Source organism: Excalfactoria chinensis, chromosome 11, assembly GCF_039878825.1.
Source record: "Excalfactoria chinensis isolate bCotChi1 chromosome 11, bCotChi1.hap2, whole genome shotgun sequence".
In the NCBI taxonomy this organism is placed as follows: domain Eukaryota; kingdom Metazoa; phylum Chordata; class Aves; order Galliformes; family Phasianidae; genus Excalfactoria; species Excalfactoria chinensis.
The window spans coordinates 8,368,996-8,384,473 of NC_092835.1; the positions used below are offsets into that span (position 1 = coordinate 8,368,996).

The window sequence follows — 15,478 nt, forward strand, 5'->3', positions numbered from 1 at the left end:
CACGGTGAATAGCTGCATTTGCAATGAATAAGAAGAATGTAAAATATGTTAAATAGTGTTTTACTGCAGATTTAGAATGAGAAGTGACCCGTAAACCTGCGGAGTAGTGTTAGTGAAAAATACTTTAAATAGTTGTGGCCGGCAGTCAAAGGCAGCCGCTGAGCTACAATGCGTTCTGTGCACCAGGAGATGGCGCCCTAGAATACATTCGGTAATGGCAATTTTTAAAAGCAGCGATTTGTGAATGAGTATTTAAAAACAAACAGACAACAACAACAAAACCACGCTAGACTGCAGCCCTAAAAGCAAAACAATGCAGCCTTTGTGATGCTTGTACTTTCATTCATATCCTGAAGTAGTGTAAAAATAGCTGCATGGTTTGCTGCTTGCAATGAAATGGCTATCTAGATCTAAAGTGTTTTGGAGAGCTGGAATGACCTTACCTGACTTTATTTCCAAATGAATCACCCAAGTATTAATGCATATTCATATCCAGACTTTATGTTCTGAAATGCTTGCTTATAATTAAATTCACCACAATACAAGTGAACATACAGGACTCAAGCAAGATAAAGCAATATAAAACACAATACAGCCACAACTTAAATGAATACAAAATAAAAACTCCAGATGAAAATATTCCTCTTTGTATTTCTGTATGGATTTCACAAGTATTTCTTTTTAAATCAGGCTTTGAAACAGAGGGAGGAACAGGAATAATCGTGATATTCTTTACCCAGAAACAAATCCATTTCATAAATGGAGATCAGAAGAGTAACCCCAAGTAGCACTAAGCCTTATTTACTTGTGGATTTCAAAAGGTAGTTTTGTTGTTTTCTTAATGTGGGAGAGAAAGAAGGAAAGTGCAAAACAATAATCAGGTAGCATCCAGTTTAATACACAAATCTGCCGAGCAGCTTCGCATCGATAAATGGGTGCAATGAGAACATTAACTCCCTCCTGTGCTGTACCAGTAAACACACATACGTTGTCAAACATGCTACGGTGCAAGTCAGGCAGATTTTTGCCACGGTCTTAAGGAAGGCCAAAGTTTCACCAGCGAATTCTTAAATCTGCAGATTCCCTGCTTTGTTTCAGCTTGGGGAGACGAATCCCCAGCAGGCCATTAATTTGCCCTGCCTGCTGGCTTGGCCAGGGCTGTGCTGAAGGCACTGGCAATTAGAAGAAACAGGAGTGTGCTGCCTGTGAGGCCCAGCCGGCCAATATTCACAGATCAATAACTCCACCTGGCTTTTTTGCTCCCTCTAAATCTGACACAAAGGAGTTTATTTAGCAGAAGCAGCTGGCTTTCCTTCATATCTGATGTGCTGATATAACTTAACAGCAGACACAAGGATTGCCACAACGAATTGCAAAGCGACGTTCTCCTTTTTTTGATATTCCACGACAGCTCTTGTGTTCCGGGTTGCACTGGCCTTTTTGCAATATAAACATTTATTTCAGGATGTTAAAATTAAACATGTGCACTTAAAACAAATTGGGGAGAAAAAAACTTGTCAGCACTGTCACACTGTAATTGCCAGTCATTTTTTCTTTTATATGGCAGTAAGGAGCGTGGTAGGGGCACTTATTACAGCAACAGCAGCTCTAACTGTGTGTCTTGTTTGCACAGCACTGCACATATGGTCCTCTGTGAGAAACGCAGCGCTGCTCGAGTGCATTGTGTACCTTGCAAACATATTTATCTCACCCATGTGGGCTACATCTGTGGCTGCAGCAGAGATAAGCACTATGTTCATTACGTGTGTGACAGGAGGACGATGTGCTGGAGAGGAGCAGGCCTGCAGTAGGGACAGAGCGCTGTGCAGGAACAGCCCTGGCCCAGGGCTGCAGCAGACGCGACTGGGCCTCGCTTTGAGGAGTTACTTCTCCAGTGCAAGCTTTCAACAGTGAACGTGAGCGATTCATATCATTTGATCCAAGCTGCTTGCTAAAAAGGGCTGTTTCCTCTGATTCCCTAGCCCCTCTCAGAACCCAGTGTGCTTTCCCATGAGTTAATACCAAGAAAAGCACGTGCTTGAACTGCTGAGGTACCAAAGGCGCACTGAGGAGCTCGCTGCCTGCTGGCAGCATTGTGCTGTGCTGTGCTGCCTGGCACAGGCTGGCTGGGGCTCAGCAGAGAGCCGCCAGGACCACAGCCTGTGCCTCAGCTCTGCAGTGCAAACAGCCACTCGGAGTGTTTCCCTGTGAGCACACAGGCACCTTGCTCAGTTAATTGAGAACTGAACAACAAAAGCTCCTGAAGCAGCGTCCATCAGCTTGTTCTATAGGGCTCCGATGATCCAGGCTGTCACACAGCGACAAGGAGCGCCTGGCTCGCAGGTGGGCTGCATTAGCACACATACAGCCACTTGTGAGCGGTCTCCTCCATGTCCCACAGGTCTGCTTTTCAGAACCGGTTCTGCTTACTTTGTTGGCTTGCAGGACCTATTTATTTATTTACTTGTTGCCCGCCACCCCGCACACACAGGCTGCCCATCAGTTGCCCTCCACAGCTGGGGAGCTTTCTGAGTACACAGTTGCATTCAATGTTTAATTAGGAGCGCTAACAGGACAGCACGTCCCTGGCACGGGCAGGGCACCTGCGGCCCTGACCTGCGGCCGTTGGTGGGTGCGGGGCGCTCAGCTTCAGCGCTGTTTGTTTCTGCGAGGACTGCACGTAATCGGCTGCAGCAGCGCAGCTCCCGTTCGTGCCGCCCCCGCCCGGGGGTCTCACACAGGTGTGGCCGTCCCGCTCCCGAGCGGCGCTGCGGGAACTTCCACTTGCAGCTGCAGTCGTTCGGCGGGCGGTTCGGCGGGCACGCGACACCCCGGCCCGGCGCTCCCGCGCGCGGCGGCTCGACCCCCGGCGGCCGTTAAAGCTCTCCTGACGGAGCCCGCCGGGGTACGGCTCCTCCGGGCGCGCTTCGCCCTCCGAGCGCCGGCACGGGGACTGCCCTCGGCCCTGCTCCGCGCCCTGACCGCAGTGACAGCCCCGATCCTGGGCGAGCAGCGGCGTCTGCGGCCCCGAGCGGCTCTCGGCGACCGGAGGGGAGGCTGCCGGCCCCGCGGCCGAGCCGCGCCGCGGCCGCCCTCTCCCTGACTGACTCGGTGAAAATCATTGTTTGGCTCCGGCATTAACTACATTCCAGCGGGACGCAGCGCCCAGTCTCCTTCCTCGCATTCCTGCCCTACACAAAGGAGTCCCTGCCTCGCCGAGCCCCGCGTTCCTCTCGCCGCGCCGCGAAGCCCCTCCGGAGCGGCCGCCGCCTTCGCCCTCCGCCCCGGGGTGCGGGCCGGGCCGGGGCCCCGCTGCGGGGCGGCCGGCCGGGGGCGGCGGGGGCAGGGAGCCGCCGAGCGCAAATTCCTCCGCGCGGCGCGCCATTGACTGGACCGAGCAACTTATTTAAGGCTGGAAAGTGACACGGGGGCTTCTCGTCTCCGCTCGCCGCTTTCCGCCGGGCAGCGCGGTCGTACCGAGGCGAGCTGCGTGGCGTGGGGATGCCGCCGGGGTGTGCGCCTGCCGCAGCCGGGCCGCTCTGCGAGGAGGGAGCCGCGTCCCGCTGATAGCACCGCCGATGCCCCGCGGGGCCGCGGGAAGGAACTTTTGGGGGTGATTTTTTTATTATTATTTTTTCCTTTGGCTTTTTTTGTTTCTTGGTTTGTTTTTCGTGCTGCGGACTGTGTTTTCGTAAAGAGCTTCCCGACCCGCTCCGGGCCGCCGGGCACCGGACGAGCATGGAGAAGTACGAGGAGAACATGGCACTGAAGGCCACTAAGTTCATGGAGGACCTGTCCCTCTACGAGCCCTGTCCGGACGCTTCCTACGGCCGGGGAGGCCGCCGGGACCTCACGCTGCACCCCGACCTGGAGGAGACCAAGCGGGTCATCGCCGCCCACATGACGGCGGAGCAGCGGGGCCGGAAGATGAACGGTACCGCCGCGCCGCCGCCGCCCGCCGAAGCGTTCCCCGCCGCCACCCCCTGCGGCAAAGCCGCCCCGCTCCGCGCCGCCAACGGGCGCCCCGCCGCCGAGCCGCCGTGCTGCGAGGAGGGGCTGTGTACCCGCTCCGAGGTGGCGCTGCCCTGCTACAGCGGCTTCCCCGACAAGGGCAAGCGCTACTCGGCCGAGGGTTACCGCTACGCCGCGGGCAGCGCCTACGAGGGCGGCTACGTGGCCAAGGGCGGCGGGCGGGCTGCCGGCGGCTCGGACGCTAAGTACGGCAACGCCAGCCCCCGGGCCAGCCTGGCCGCCCCGCCGGGCCCGAGCCCCGGCGTCGAGCACGGCAAGTTCTCCAGTCCGCGCTCCAGTCTGGGCAGCGCGGCCGCGCCGCCCTACGAGAAGTTCTCCAGCCCCCGCTCCAGCCTGGTGGTGCCCGGCCAGGAGAAGTACGGCAGCCCCCGGGGCAGCCTGGTGCAGTACGACGGGGCCGCTCTCAGCCCTCGCTCCAGCTACGCCAGCACGGCCAGCGACACCAGCAAACACTCCAGCCCTCGCGCCAGCCTCACGAGCTACGACGGCGGCAGCAAACCCAGCAGCAACCGCACCAGCGGCATCAGCATGGGCTACGACCAGCGGCACGCCAGCCCCCGCTCCAGCACGGCCAGCCAGTACTCGTGCACCACCAGCCCGCGCTCCAGCTACTCGGACTCCAGGTACGGGCCGCCGGGTGGCGCCGAGCTGGACGGGGCGGCGGCCGCCGGGCTCGTCGTGGCCAGTCCCCGCTCCAGCCTCTGCAGCCCCGAGGGCCGCGGCGCGCCGGGCGCCGCCGTGGTCAGCCCCCGCTCCAGCATCTCCAGCCAGAGCTCGCGGAGCTCCCGCGGCTCTATGAGCGCCTACCCCGAGCTGCAGCTGCCGTCGCCCCGCTCCTCCCTGCTGGGGCCCGGCCCGCAGGAGGACTGCGCCGCTCCCGAACTCGGGGACGTCTACCGCAAGGTCCGTGCCCAGTCTCCGCCGCGGCACGACCCGCAGCACCCGGCGGCCGCCGGGCCCGACGCCGCGCCCCCCTACGCCTACAGCCCCACCAAGGGCTCCGCTTCGGCGCCCAAGTTCAAGCTGCCGTACCAGGTGACGCCGTGCCGGGACAGCGGCCCCAGCCAGGCGGAGAGGCGGCTGGAGGCGTTGACGCTGGAGCTGGAGAAGGAGCTGGAGATGCACATGAAGAAGGAATACTTCGGTGAGTGACTCGCCGGAGGGGCAGGGTGCAGGGGAAGGTGGCTCGAGATGGTGAAGGTGTGTGGGACCTGAGTGCAGCTGAAGGCTTTGGCATTAGAAAAGGGTGCATGATGCCCAGGGCTGCTCTAGACCTGTTGAAACCTCTGGTTATTGCAGGAGAAAGCCAGCTTGCAGCAAGTACTGACTGTTACTGGTGACACCAGTGTTTGCACCTTACTTCGTAACTGATGCTTTGTCTCTCGTTCTGTGTAGCTTGTCGGGATCTGTGATGCTTTTCCTTCCAGGGGCTGATAGGAGACTTGTCTGAGGCGTTATAGAAACTGTGCTGCTGGAGTTCACAGTGATTTATGTTTTTGTCAGTAAGACTCAGTGTCCCCGGGTTGTGGCATTTGTGATCTTACTTTCAGGCTGTGTACTGTGTTCTAATGCTTGTAGACAGCTTGGCTATTGAGGCAGTTCTCAGTGTCTCATTCGGTGATGTCCTAGGCCATGGTGCTCCTGGGAACCCCAATGTTGTCACAGCCCCTTGTGGCCTTGCAGGACCCGCACTGTGTTGAGTCAGGCAGGGGCTGGTATCACCCGTGGGGTGTGGGAGGGAGGGAGGGCAGGAGAGACCTTGTGTTTGCTGAGGCTGTCAGCCTGTTGGCTATCTCCTTGACGTCTTTGTTCTTTATAGAACACAAAGCACGTGGAAATGCTTTGTAGGCACACCAAAGTTCAGATAGATCTCCTTTGTCTTTTATTTTGTACTGGGTGGGAAAGGCCAGAATATCTTTGGCAGGTAATCCTGGAGTGTGCAAGTACTGCCCTGCTCCTCTGAGGTGCAGGGGACTGATGAGCTGGGTGGTAGCTGGGCTGGGCACCCCTGGCAGTGGGCGGCTTGTCCTCTTCTTGCTGTGGGGATGAGGGCTCTGCATAGAGGAGCTTGCAGGAGAGAAGGGACAGTGAGACCCAGGCAGATGAGGAGCATAAGGTGATCCAGATCCCAGCTGTGGCCATGTGCATCAGGGCTGTGGAGTCTGTGGCCTTCTGAGGCAACCTCTCTGCCTTTCTGCCCTGGCTGAGTGGAAAGAGAGAGACTTTCTGTTGGTGGGCAATCTGATCGATAGAAGTGTTACTTGGGACAGAGACACAAATTATCTTGGTCCTTGACTTAAATGCTGAAGATTCAAGCTGCTTTCAATGTAACATTAGTGTGCCCTAAGCATAAGAGAAAGTACAGGACTTAGTGTGGTGCTTGTTGTGAGACAGACCTGGGCTGTTCAGATGAGGTAGCTGAGCGAGCAGTGCTCTCTCCTGCAAGGAAAACCTTTTAGCATTGGGCACTTGGTGCAGGGTTCAGGTGATTGCTGGAACATCAGCAGCTGAGGCTGGTAACGGTTCAGGTGTGAGTATCTGCAGGAGCAGGATTGCAGGGGAGGGTAGTTAACATGCTAAGAAATGTTATCTTCAAAATATCATCAGTGTCCAGAGCTGAGAGCTGAAATATGCTTAGGTAAGAGATGTAACTTAGAGCTGTCTTGACCCTTTGAGAGAATTCTCCCGTGGCCAGAGGAGCTGGGTGTGATCAGGGGCTCCAGGAGCAGCCTCAGGAATGGGTGTTGCAGATAGTTCTTTCTTATTTAGAAGAGCTTAACCGTTGTGTCAGTATTTGCATGTGTAGGAATGTGTTGCAACAAGCCCTAAGCTCTGGCAGATGTGTCCTGTGTCAGATCAGAAGGCGGTTTGCCTTTATGTCTAGGGAACGTAAATGCCAGCTGCCCTGTGTATGTTGTGGTGGCAGAGAGAAGCACTACTGTGTCTTGCACCGTCAAAGCAGATGAAATTCAGAAAACATGGTTACTGTAAAAGAAGGATCATTTCTAAATCATCAGGGTTTTAACAAGTCCTGGCGGGTCTTGGTCCTGCATTTCTGCTTCTCTCATAGGGGTGAATGCTGAACTTGGGCTGAATGAACATGCAAAGGGCAAATCTGGTATGACTGCAAGCTGATCTGTCAGAAACAAGGAGAAAAGAACCAGGGAGGGAAAAGTCCACTTGCTGACAGATCCGTTGATGTAAATAATCCACTCGGATATATTGGAGAAGGTCTTCATAAAAAAGAAGCCAGCAAAAAGTTTTGATTTGCATTGTGGTTCATGCATACTTGTATCTGACACACTCTAAAGGCAATTGCAGAGTGTCCTGTGGTACCTATGGACAAAATAAACGTTAAGCCAATTGTCTAACAACAGATGGTTTAATACTCCTTAATTGGATGAGCTCCGTTGCCCTATGAGTAAGCGTTCATATGGTGACTATAATTTTACTGTGTTCTCTGCATTCTCCTCATCTCCAGGAAAGGAAACAGTAATCTCTATTTTGTCCATTCAGTAATGGACGCAAATCTGCTCATCTGTGTGGTACTGTGGTACTGCTGTCTTCGTGCCGCTCTTGTTTTTGTCCACATATGACTTTGAAAATGTAAACAGTGGGTTACTTTGAGGTCAAGTGACTAAACTAGTCCTATTAGGAGAAAGAAGTATCTGTACTGCTTGTGGGTCAGTCTGAGTGTTCCACTAACTGCCTATACTGCCAGTCTTGCTCCATTTCAGATGGAGCCCATAGTATGGGGCAGATAATAAATGATCAAGCTCTTGTTGCTGCCCTTGATCTTTCCCTTTTCCTGAGATGGGCAAGGCAGCAATTCTAGATCAGGTGTCTGCACCAAGTTAGAATGTAGAAGTGTCAATAGCGAGACCTAAAGAGAAGGGACAGGGCCTAGTCCTTTGGTGATGCTGCTCTGACAGTGCTGCCCCACTGGGCTGGTTTTGACCTTGGGGGCTACCTTCCACCTAGAGAGGATGGACAAGAATTACCTTGGAGCCCTGCAGGCACTCTGGAGCTGCTGAAGTGCCCTCGTGTGACTGGAGCATGTACAGGGGCTGAGCACTGGAGAGGCCTTGGAGGAGCTAGCAGACTCAGCAGACTGGGGGGCTAGCAGCTGCTCTGAGCAGTGCTGAGTGCTTTTCTTTGCTGCTTGTCCTTCTCCATCCTCCCATTTCTTCCTGGAGCCTGTTCATCTGCACAGTGAAGGAAAATGTCATTCCACAGTTGGTTTAATTTGTCTGAAAGTGGCAGAGCTGCAAAAAGTGCCTTGTGCCTGCCCTACTCCTGCTTGCACAGCTGAGATGTAGCACCTTGCCACTTCAAGTGCTCCTGCCAGCACACTGCAGCCACATGTACTTGCTGATCTTAGAGAAGACAAGTGAAACTGAAGCAGCAAAAAAGGAAAAAATAAAGGAACATGCATGGTATCAGCAAGCTTTATTATTAGCTTATTTTGGGGGGCTGTGTTCAACAGCCTGCAAAGGTTCAAGTCCTGTCAAGACGGTGGTACCTGGGGCTGTGGCATGGCAGTGCTTGGAGATGCTTCCAGGCTGGCAGTAGGGGTCCTGCTCACTTGGAAGCTGAAACAGCCTCCAGCTCTTAACAAAATTAGTGGCTGTTCTAATAATCATTCAATAGATGTTTGGTTTTGGTTGTGTTTTTAAGTGTTTTTTCCCTGTACCTGTGTAGATCCTGTCTCTGGAAGTAGATTTTGCTTCACGCTCTACACTGGTGTGGGTATTTCTGTTTTGACTCGTTATCTCTTTCTGTTAGCCTCACTATGCTGTTTTAGCTTACCCTCAGTCTAGGCTAGTTTGTTGCTGCACAGTGAGGCAGAGGAGCACAAGGAGGTGGCCAGATGCATCGTATCTCTTCCAACTGGAGTATTTCACATCATCTGAAACTTTATTTCTTGCATATCTCTAACATTACACTTATGTATTCCAGAAAACTTAAGAAAAGGCCTATGACTCATTAAGGAGGAGGGGGAAGGGGAAAAAAAGACAAGACTGGAAAAAACCAACAGCATAGCTTAGCCCAGACACTCATTTAATACTCAACTGAGAACTACCGTGCCTATAAAATATGTAGAGACTTACCCTGGGTGACTGAAGAGGGAGTAAGGATTTATTGCTAATGACACCTGTTTCCAAATTTGTGATCCTGTAAAGTTCCTCTGAGCAGGTTTTGCACAAAGGCTTGTAGGCAGTTGGTTTAAATCTCTGTTGCTCAGGCTGTGGTGGTGTGCACGCTCTGACAAATTCAGCTCAGCTGTGTTGCCCAGCATGGCCGTGAGTCCTGGCTCTCTTCACCACTGAGATGGGGGCAACAACAGCAACTACTATGTGACTTGAAAGGAAAGAATAGGTCTCATGGAACTGATGTGGTTGTTGTAGGAAAGGCTTTGGCTCCTGCCTGAAATCCTGGCTGAGTGGGCTGTGAGGTGCTGTATGGAAGTTCTGGCTTGTTTGTTTAAGCACATGCCTTAGAGAACTCCTCTGTGTGTGATGTGTGCACTCTACACCCGGCAGTGATGAATCCTCTTAGAAGATTGTTCCCTCACACGTGGCAAAGCAGAGGTAGCACCTCCAGTCCCAAACACAAAGAGCTCTGTGTGCTGAGTGTGGCTGTTCACCCTGCTGTGATCCATGCTGCAGGAGTTGGTCTGGTGCAGGGTCTGTGTGGTAGCATGCAGGATGTTTGCGGCAAGTGTGTTCAGAGTTTCCCTTGTGATGAATTTTTAGGAGCTGAGTTACCTAAAGGTGCCTCCAGGTCAGGATAGCCTGGGCTGGTCAGCCAGAGCTTGGATTCGTAAGAAAGCTAAAGCTGGGCCTGAACGAGGCTTCTAGCACTGACTTTTGAGGAGTTGGTAGTGAAGATAAGCAAATTCTAGGGAAGGAAGTCAGATATCTTTGAACAGGGGTGTGATGTGGTTGGAAAAAACACAAATACTTAAGACTGTATTTGGGGGAAGATGATTAATTCTAATGTAGTTAATTGCAGACGGCAGCACTCCTATGGATCTAGTTTATTGTGAGAGTAAGAATGTACGTTCACAAATACCAAGGGAAGTGTGGGGAGAGATGTGCTTACATGTAAAGAATAATAATATGTATTGTCACAGAATAGCCAAGGAAAGGTTTAAGGGAACAGTGATGAGGCATTTAATAGGTTACTAATAGTCGTGCCTCAGTAGATACCATTGCTCTTTTATGAGTTTGGCCTAACAAGGTATGTTTCAATTCAAAACATATTTAGTCTTTGTGAGAAGTAGACAGCTATTGTGGAAGAACTGCTGGGGATTCTCAGATATTTTTGGTTAATTGGTGAACAGTTTGACTTACAATGCCACAGAACTTCTGGAAAGTGAAAACAAGATGTTTTCTCCCTTTTCATGTGGCCACTTAGAAATTTTTTTTTAAGTTAAAATAAAGAGCAAAGAAAAGCCATTCCTAACTGCAGTTTGACAGTTGTGCAGATTTAGATGCTTTTGCATTGCTCCAGCTCTCTTGGATCATATTTCTTGTGGTCCATGGGGACATGGAGACCTTGTGGCCTCTCCCAGGCATGGGAAATACATTTCATTCTGGCGGTCATTGCCTAAACCTTTCTCCTGTGCTGCAGCCTTGTTCCAGAGCGCGTACTTTGCAGAGAACTGGGTTCCCATGAGTAAAGCTCCTGTGGTGGAAGGTCACTGGTGTTGCTGCGCTTTTTCCATCTCCCTGGATGTTACCTCTGTATCAATGGTCCCAATTTACAGAGTTGCAAGAAACACTGAGTCAGGCCAGTACTGAAAGTAGGTTGCTGGCAGGGTCATGGTGAGGTGCTGTTGGACTTGAAACACAGGGCTAGGAAACTGTTTGCATAAAGCCCAAATCGAATTGCAGGTCATCTGAGGTGCGTTTTTGTGTTCAGATCCCATGTGTGGCCTTTGCGTTTGCATTGCAGTACGTGTGTAGGGGGGGATTTTGGAGGGGATCAGTATGATTTCTTTTCAGAAAAAAGTATTTACTGATTGAAGTGCTCAGGAAATGTTCAGAGTCAAAGGAAGAGTTTTAATTAGTGGCTAATACTGCTGTGGTGGTTTTTTTGTTGTTGTTTTTTTTTGACAAACAGTTATGTGCAATTTCTCTGTAATTGGTTTGTTGCCCATTTTTAATCAAAGCCACGTTTCTCAGATCAAAACACTCAATGGAAAACAGAACTGTACAACAATCAAGTGTATTGGAGTCCAGATTTTGATCTGGTTTGAAAAATAAGCAAGTAATTTTCTCAAGTGTAGGTCAGTAGCTGGTATTCTTAGAAAGCATGTTGGCTTGTTCTACCTGTTGTGGGCTGGAGCAGGCCTGGGCCTCTGTGCTGCAGCACTGTAAAGCAGTGGCAGTTCACGTCAAGTGATGGTGCTTGCTGCGGTTGCAAACTGCTGTGGATCAGTGCAGCGATCAGTGGTTTAACTTTGGGGGGGGAAAAATGGTACTTTAGTACATCTGATTTTCTTTAGTGCTATTGTGTAACATAGGAGAAACCCCCAAGGACATTGTAGGTTGGTGCTGCCTGTCTGCATGTGAAATGATGTGCAGAACAAGTCCTGACAAGTGATAGAACAGGGACTCTAAGCATCCTTGTGCCCTTCAGTCCTGTTGCCCTGTGTCAGCTGCTGGGGTGGATGAGAGTTTTTAGCAGAACATCACACCTCCCATTTTCCTATGTATACATTTTTATTGCACCTAGTCATCCTGAATGCTAATTTGAATCTTGCACCCGCTGTGTATTTTGGTAGATGGTCTATGAAGCATTGGAAGGTTTTCAGTGGCACTTGAGGGGGTTGTAGCTTTACTGTGAACATTTGAAACTACATGGAAGTAATACTAAATGTAAAGTTTACAATGACACTTGAACTCTATGAAGAGGTAAAAAGTTAACAATTAAATGTTTAATGGAAAAATAGATGCCACATCTGTCACCCTGCCAGCACTTGACAGGGATCCTGTGTGGAATTTCACTTAACAGAGCATGCTCTGCTCTCATTGTAAAAGCTATATGCAATTTTTCCTGAAAAAGTATCTTGTCCAATGGACAGCAAGATTCTGGAAGTTATGATGTAAATAAAGATGATCAGCTAGAGTTAATGATATGAAAGAGGTCTTTGATGCTCTCTCTCTTAAGTCCTGCTGACCTCTTTTGGCTTGTAGAAAATTGGCTACGGGCACAGGATTCTGAAATGCTCTGTGCACTTTAAGTTGGATTTATTGAAGAAGGATGTGAGTCCTAAGAAGGCTGGAGGCTGTATCCTGAAGTTGAGTGACAGCAGCTCCTCCAGGTGTTGGTGTATGGGCAGCTGGAAAGTTAATTAATCCTTCTCCTTTGTCCACCTGTGATCCCTGTTGCTCCACACCCTTTCCATGCTTCCTTGGCTGAAGTTTTGCCCATGTATCTTATGAAAACACAAGGATTCTTTTAGCAGAGCTCCAGTGGATGGATGGTGTTCACACAGGGCTGACTTGGCTGTGCCTCTGTGGAGAAATTTGGTTTCTTGCCATTAAAGGGTTTCTTGCCAAGTCAAGACTTTGCCAAGACTTCTATTTCCACCCAGTGCTTTCATGTGATGTTTTTTCCTCTTTCCAGCAAAGTGTGCTGTGTACTTGGCTTTTTCTCTCCATTGTTTTCTTATGCACAGGACACCTTACTTAATGGTACGAAGACTTAAAACTGGAGAGGATGTACCGAGCAAAGGAATAGGTCTGAGTATGGGTGATGTATGTGACAGTCATCAGGCTCTGGTTGGTAGCTGAGTGCATACAGCTACCTGATGCTGTGTGAGCTGTGAATGAAAGGCTGGGGCTCCAGGTTCTATTGACCTTTCTTCCTTTGGTTTCAATTTTGGCAGCGAAATAGTCCTACCCACTGATACTTTGTTTTTCTTGAAATATTGGAGGCTATTAGGTGTGGATTTAAATGCTGTTTCACGAACAATTGGAGAAAAGCTCCTCATTTTGCATGGTCTGGAAGGAGAATCTCTTAGTATTGTTTTTGTACTGGAGTTCAGGGGAAGATTATTCTTGTGCAAGGCCTGTGAGAGTGGCATAATACTTCCTGGCACCAACGAGCAATGCTTTCAACATGGGTCACTACCCAATTAAGAGGGGAAAAATCAAATCCACGGCAAGTTTGGTGCTTGTCAGGGCTTGGAGTTTTGTGTGATTGCTGCATAGGGAGAGTACAAAGCAAGGTTTGCTGCTCGCTGTAGTTTCTGTCAGGGTAGAGGCATGGCATTTCACTCACTAAGTCCTATGCAGTCTAAGAGCCGTTGTACTCTTTGTGCTGGGAAGACACAGAAGTGCCAGACCATGCTGTTGGAAAAAAATGATAATTACAAAACAAATGCACACCTTCCAGGCCTACTAGGAATGGGAGAAAAGAAGAGAGTTTTTGCTGGAACAGCCTTACATGGTGTATAAGAACAAACTGACATTGCTCTTTTGGGAAAATCCTTCCCAGCCAGTGTTGCACACCTGGGAGGAATTCAGGCTGGTGAAGAACTGGCTCAGAAGGAGGTGATCCCCAGAGGCTAATTTGCATTTGTTCACAAGAAAAGACTTTGAAGACACTCCAAGCACAGACTTGAAAGTCAGCTTCCTGGTGCGCTAAGTGTGTGAAGCTTGTGCTGCTGCTCCCACCTTGCAGGGGGCTTTGCCTGACTTCCTTTGCGGGGGGTGGACGGAGCAGTTTGGACCTGTCTGGCCGTAGTGCTGACCAGCTCTGTCTGGACACCCCTGCCTTGTTTGTGCCCACCTAATTTATTTCCAAAGCTGTGAAAGAGAAAGAAGAGAAAACATTCTAACTCATGAGACCGAGGCCAAGACTGAGACTTTGCAGGCAGAACTTCCTTTGAAAATGCTGAGCGTTTTGCTTGGGTAAAGGCTGGCAGAATTGGGAAGTCCAGTGGTACATTATTGCAGGGTCAGAGAAGGGGTGAGTCACAAGGTCTGGGGGGAAGTAGAGTTTCTTTTGGTTTTCTGACCAAGTACCCCATGAATAATGAGTATTTTGGCTTAGAGTTTTGTCATTTCCAAATAGGTCGGTCCCTACACAGTGTGCTGTGAAGGGAATTTCTAACCCTGCTCTGCAAGTGGGAAGATGAGCTGAAGAGCTGCTGAAGGCCACTCTGCTGAGTCAAGGTGGAACAGGGAACTTGCAGACTGAGTAGCTCCATTCACCTGAGTACCGTGTCATACCTGGGGACTCTGAGCAAGGGGTTGAATCCCTTTCTATCAGTACCAGCAGTGAAAAGGAAGGCTCTGGGCTCCTGCTGAAGCACCCAGCTGCTCTGAAATCTGTGTCTGAAGCCGTGTGTGAGGGTAACAACTGATACAAGTTAGGGATTTTTCCTTTTTCCTTGGGGGTGTTTCTCTCTCTGACTCTTCTAGCCCATGCAATTGGCAAGGATGGTATACATCAACTGGTCCAGGTAGTCACAGTTCCTTTCTGCTCTCTTTTGATCTTTTGGATGGGTGTTGATGATAGCTTCATTACCGTAACTTGCAACAGAAAGGCTTGTATGGGCCAAAGACTATGGCTTCTGCAAGGAGGTAGCTGCTCTGGTCCCTCAAGGTTGCCATTATTTTTGTTGTGATGTTTTAAGCCAAGGAGGAATAGGCAGGCAGCAGTAAGGTGGAGGGAATGGCTTTTTAGGGGGTGAGTCACTCTGGGAGTGCCCACTGTGCCAGGGCAACTCACCAGCATGTGCATATGGAGACTTAAACAATATCTGGAATGCAAGAGAAGGCATTCAAAGAAGGAGAGGAAGATGCTGAGAATTTTGGCAAGTATGCAGCAATGATAGCTTAAAGTTTTGAGAAAGCTGTTGTTTTACCTTTATCTATGAAGCTTATACTTGTGCATTTGCCCCATCCTCCCATTTTCTAGGCTTTTGCCATAGCAAAGCATTTGCTCATCCAGAGCTGCTCGCAAATGTGGCTTAGCTGAAAGTGGCTCTTTGCATTCATTTTGAGCCATTTTCAGTTTGAGAGTAGAGCCTAATTATGGAGGGACATGTTAGACCATAAGTTGTATTTTGCTGTATTCATTTGAAACTGGATTAGGTGCAGCCAAACTGCAGTGAAATCAGTGAAAAATCTTTAATTTGAGGAGGTCTATCTCAAACTCTACCTCGTGTGGCTCTGTGACTCGTAATCCTGATTTTATTCCTGTTTGCTGTTAGTGGTGGGGTTGAAGCTGTTTTTTATGTTGTTTTTTTTTAGTCCCTTCTTTCTCAAAGGATAAGAACTAGATACCCAGGTGAGGGAGGCATTTCTAAAAAATGCTTGTCAACAGGCAGTATTCCTGTTCAGAAGCAGCAGCTAGGACTAGTACATGCTGCTTCTGCAGAGTTAGTTCTCCTCACATCACTTCCTCCTTTAGCACTGGTGTTCTG

General features: G+C 50.1%; 1 protein-coding gene across 1 annotated transcript in view; it reads left to right on the forward strand.

Annotated features, from left to right (window-relative positions):
* Positions 1–3,396: 3,396 nt before the first annotated feature.
* The window catches only part of WTIP (WT1 interacting protein), a 70,244-nt gene continuing 58,162 nt past the window's right edge, over positions 3,397–15,478 (forward strand). Inside the window, exon 1 of the mRNA XM_072346852.1 lies at positions 3,397–5,176. Within this exon, the coding sequence (XP_072202953.1) occupies positions 3,739–5,176 (1,438 nt within the window). The 5' untranslated portion in view covers positions 3,397–3,738. The remainder of the gene's footprint in view (positions 5,177–15,478) is intronic.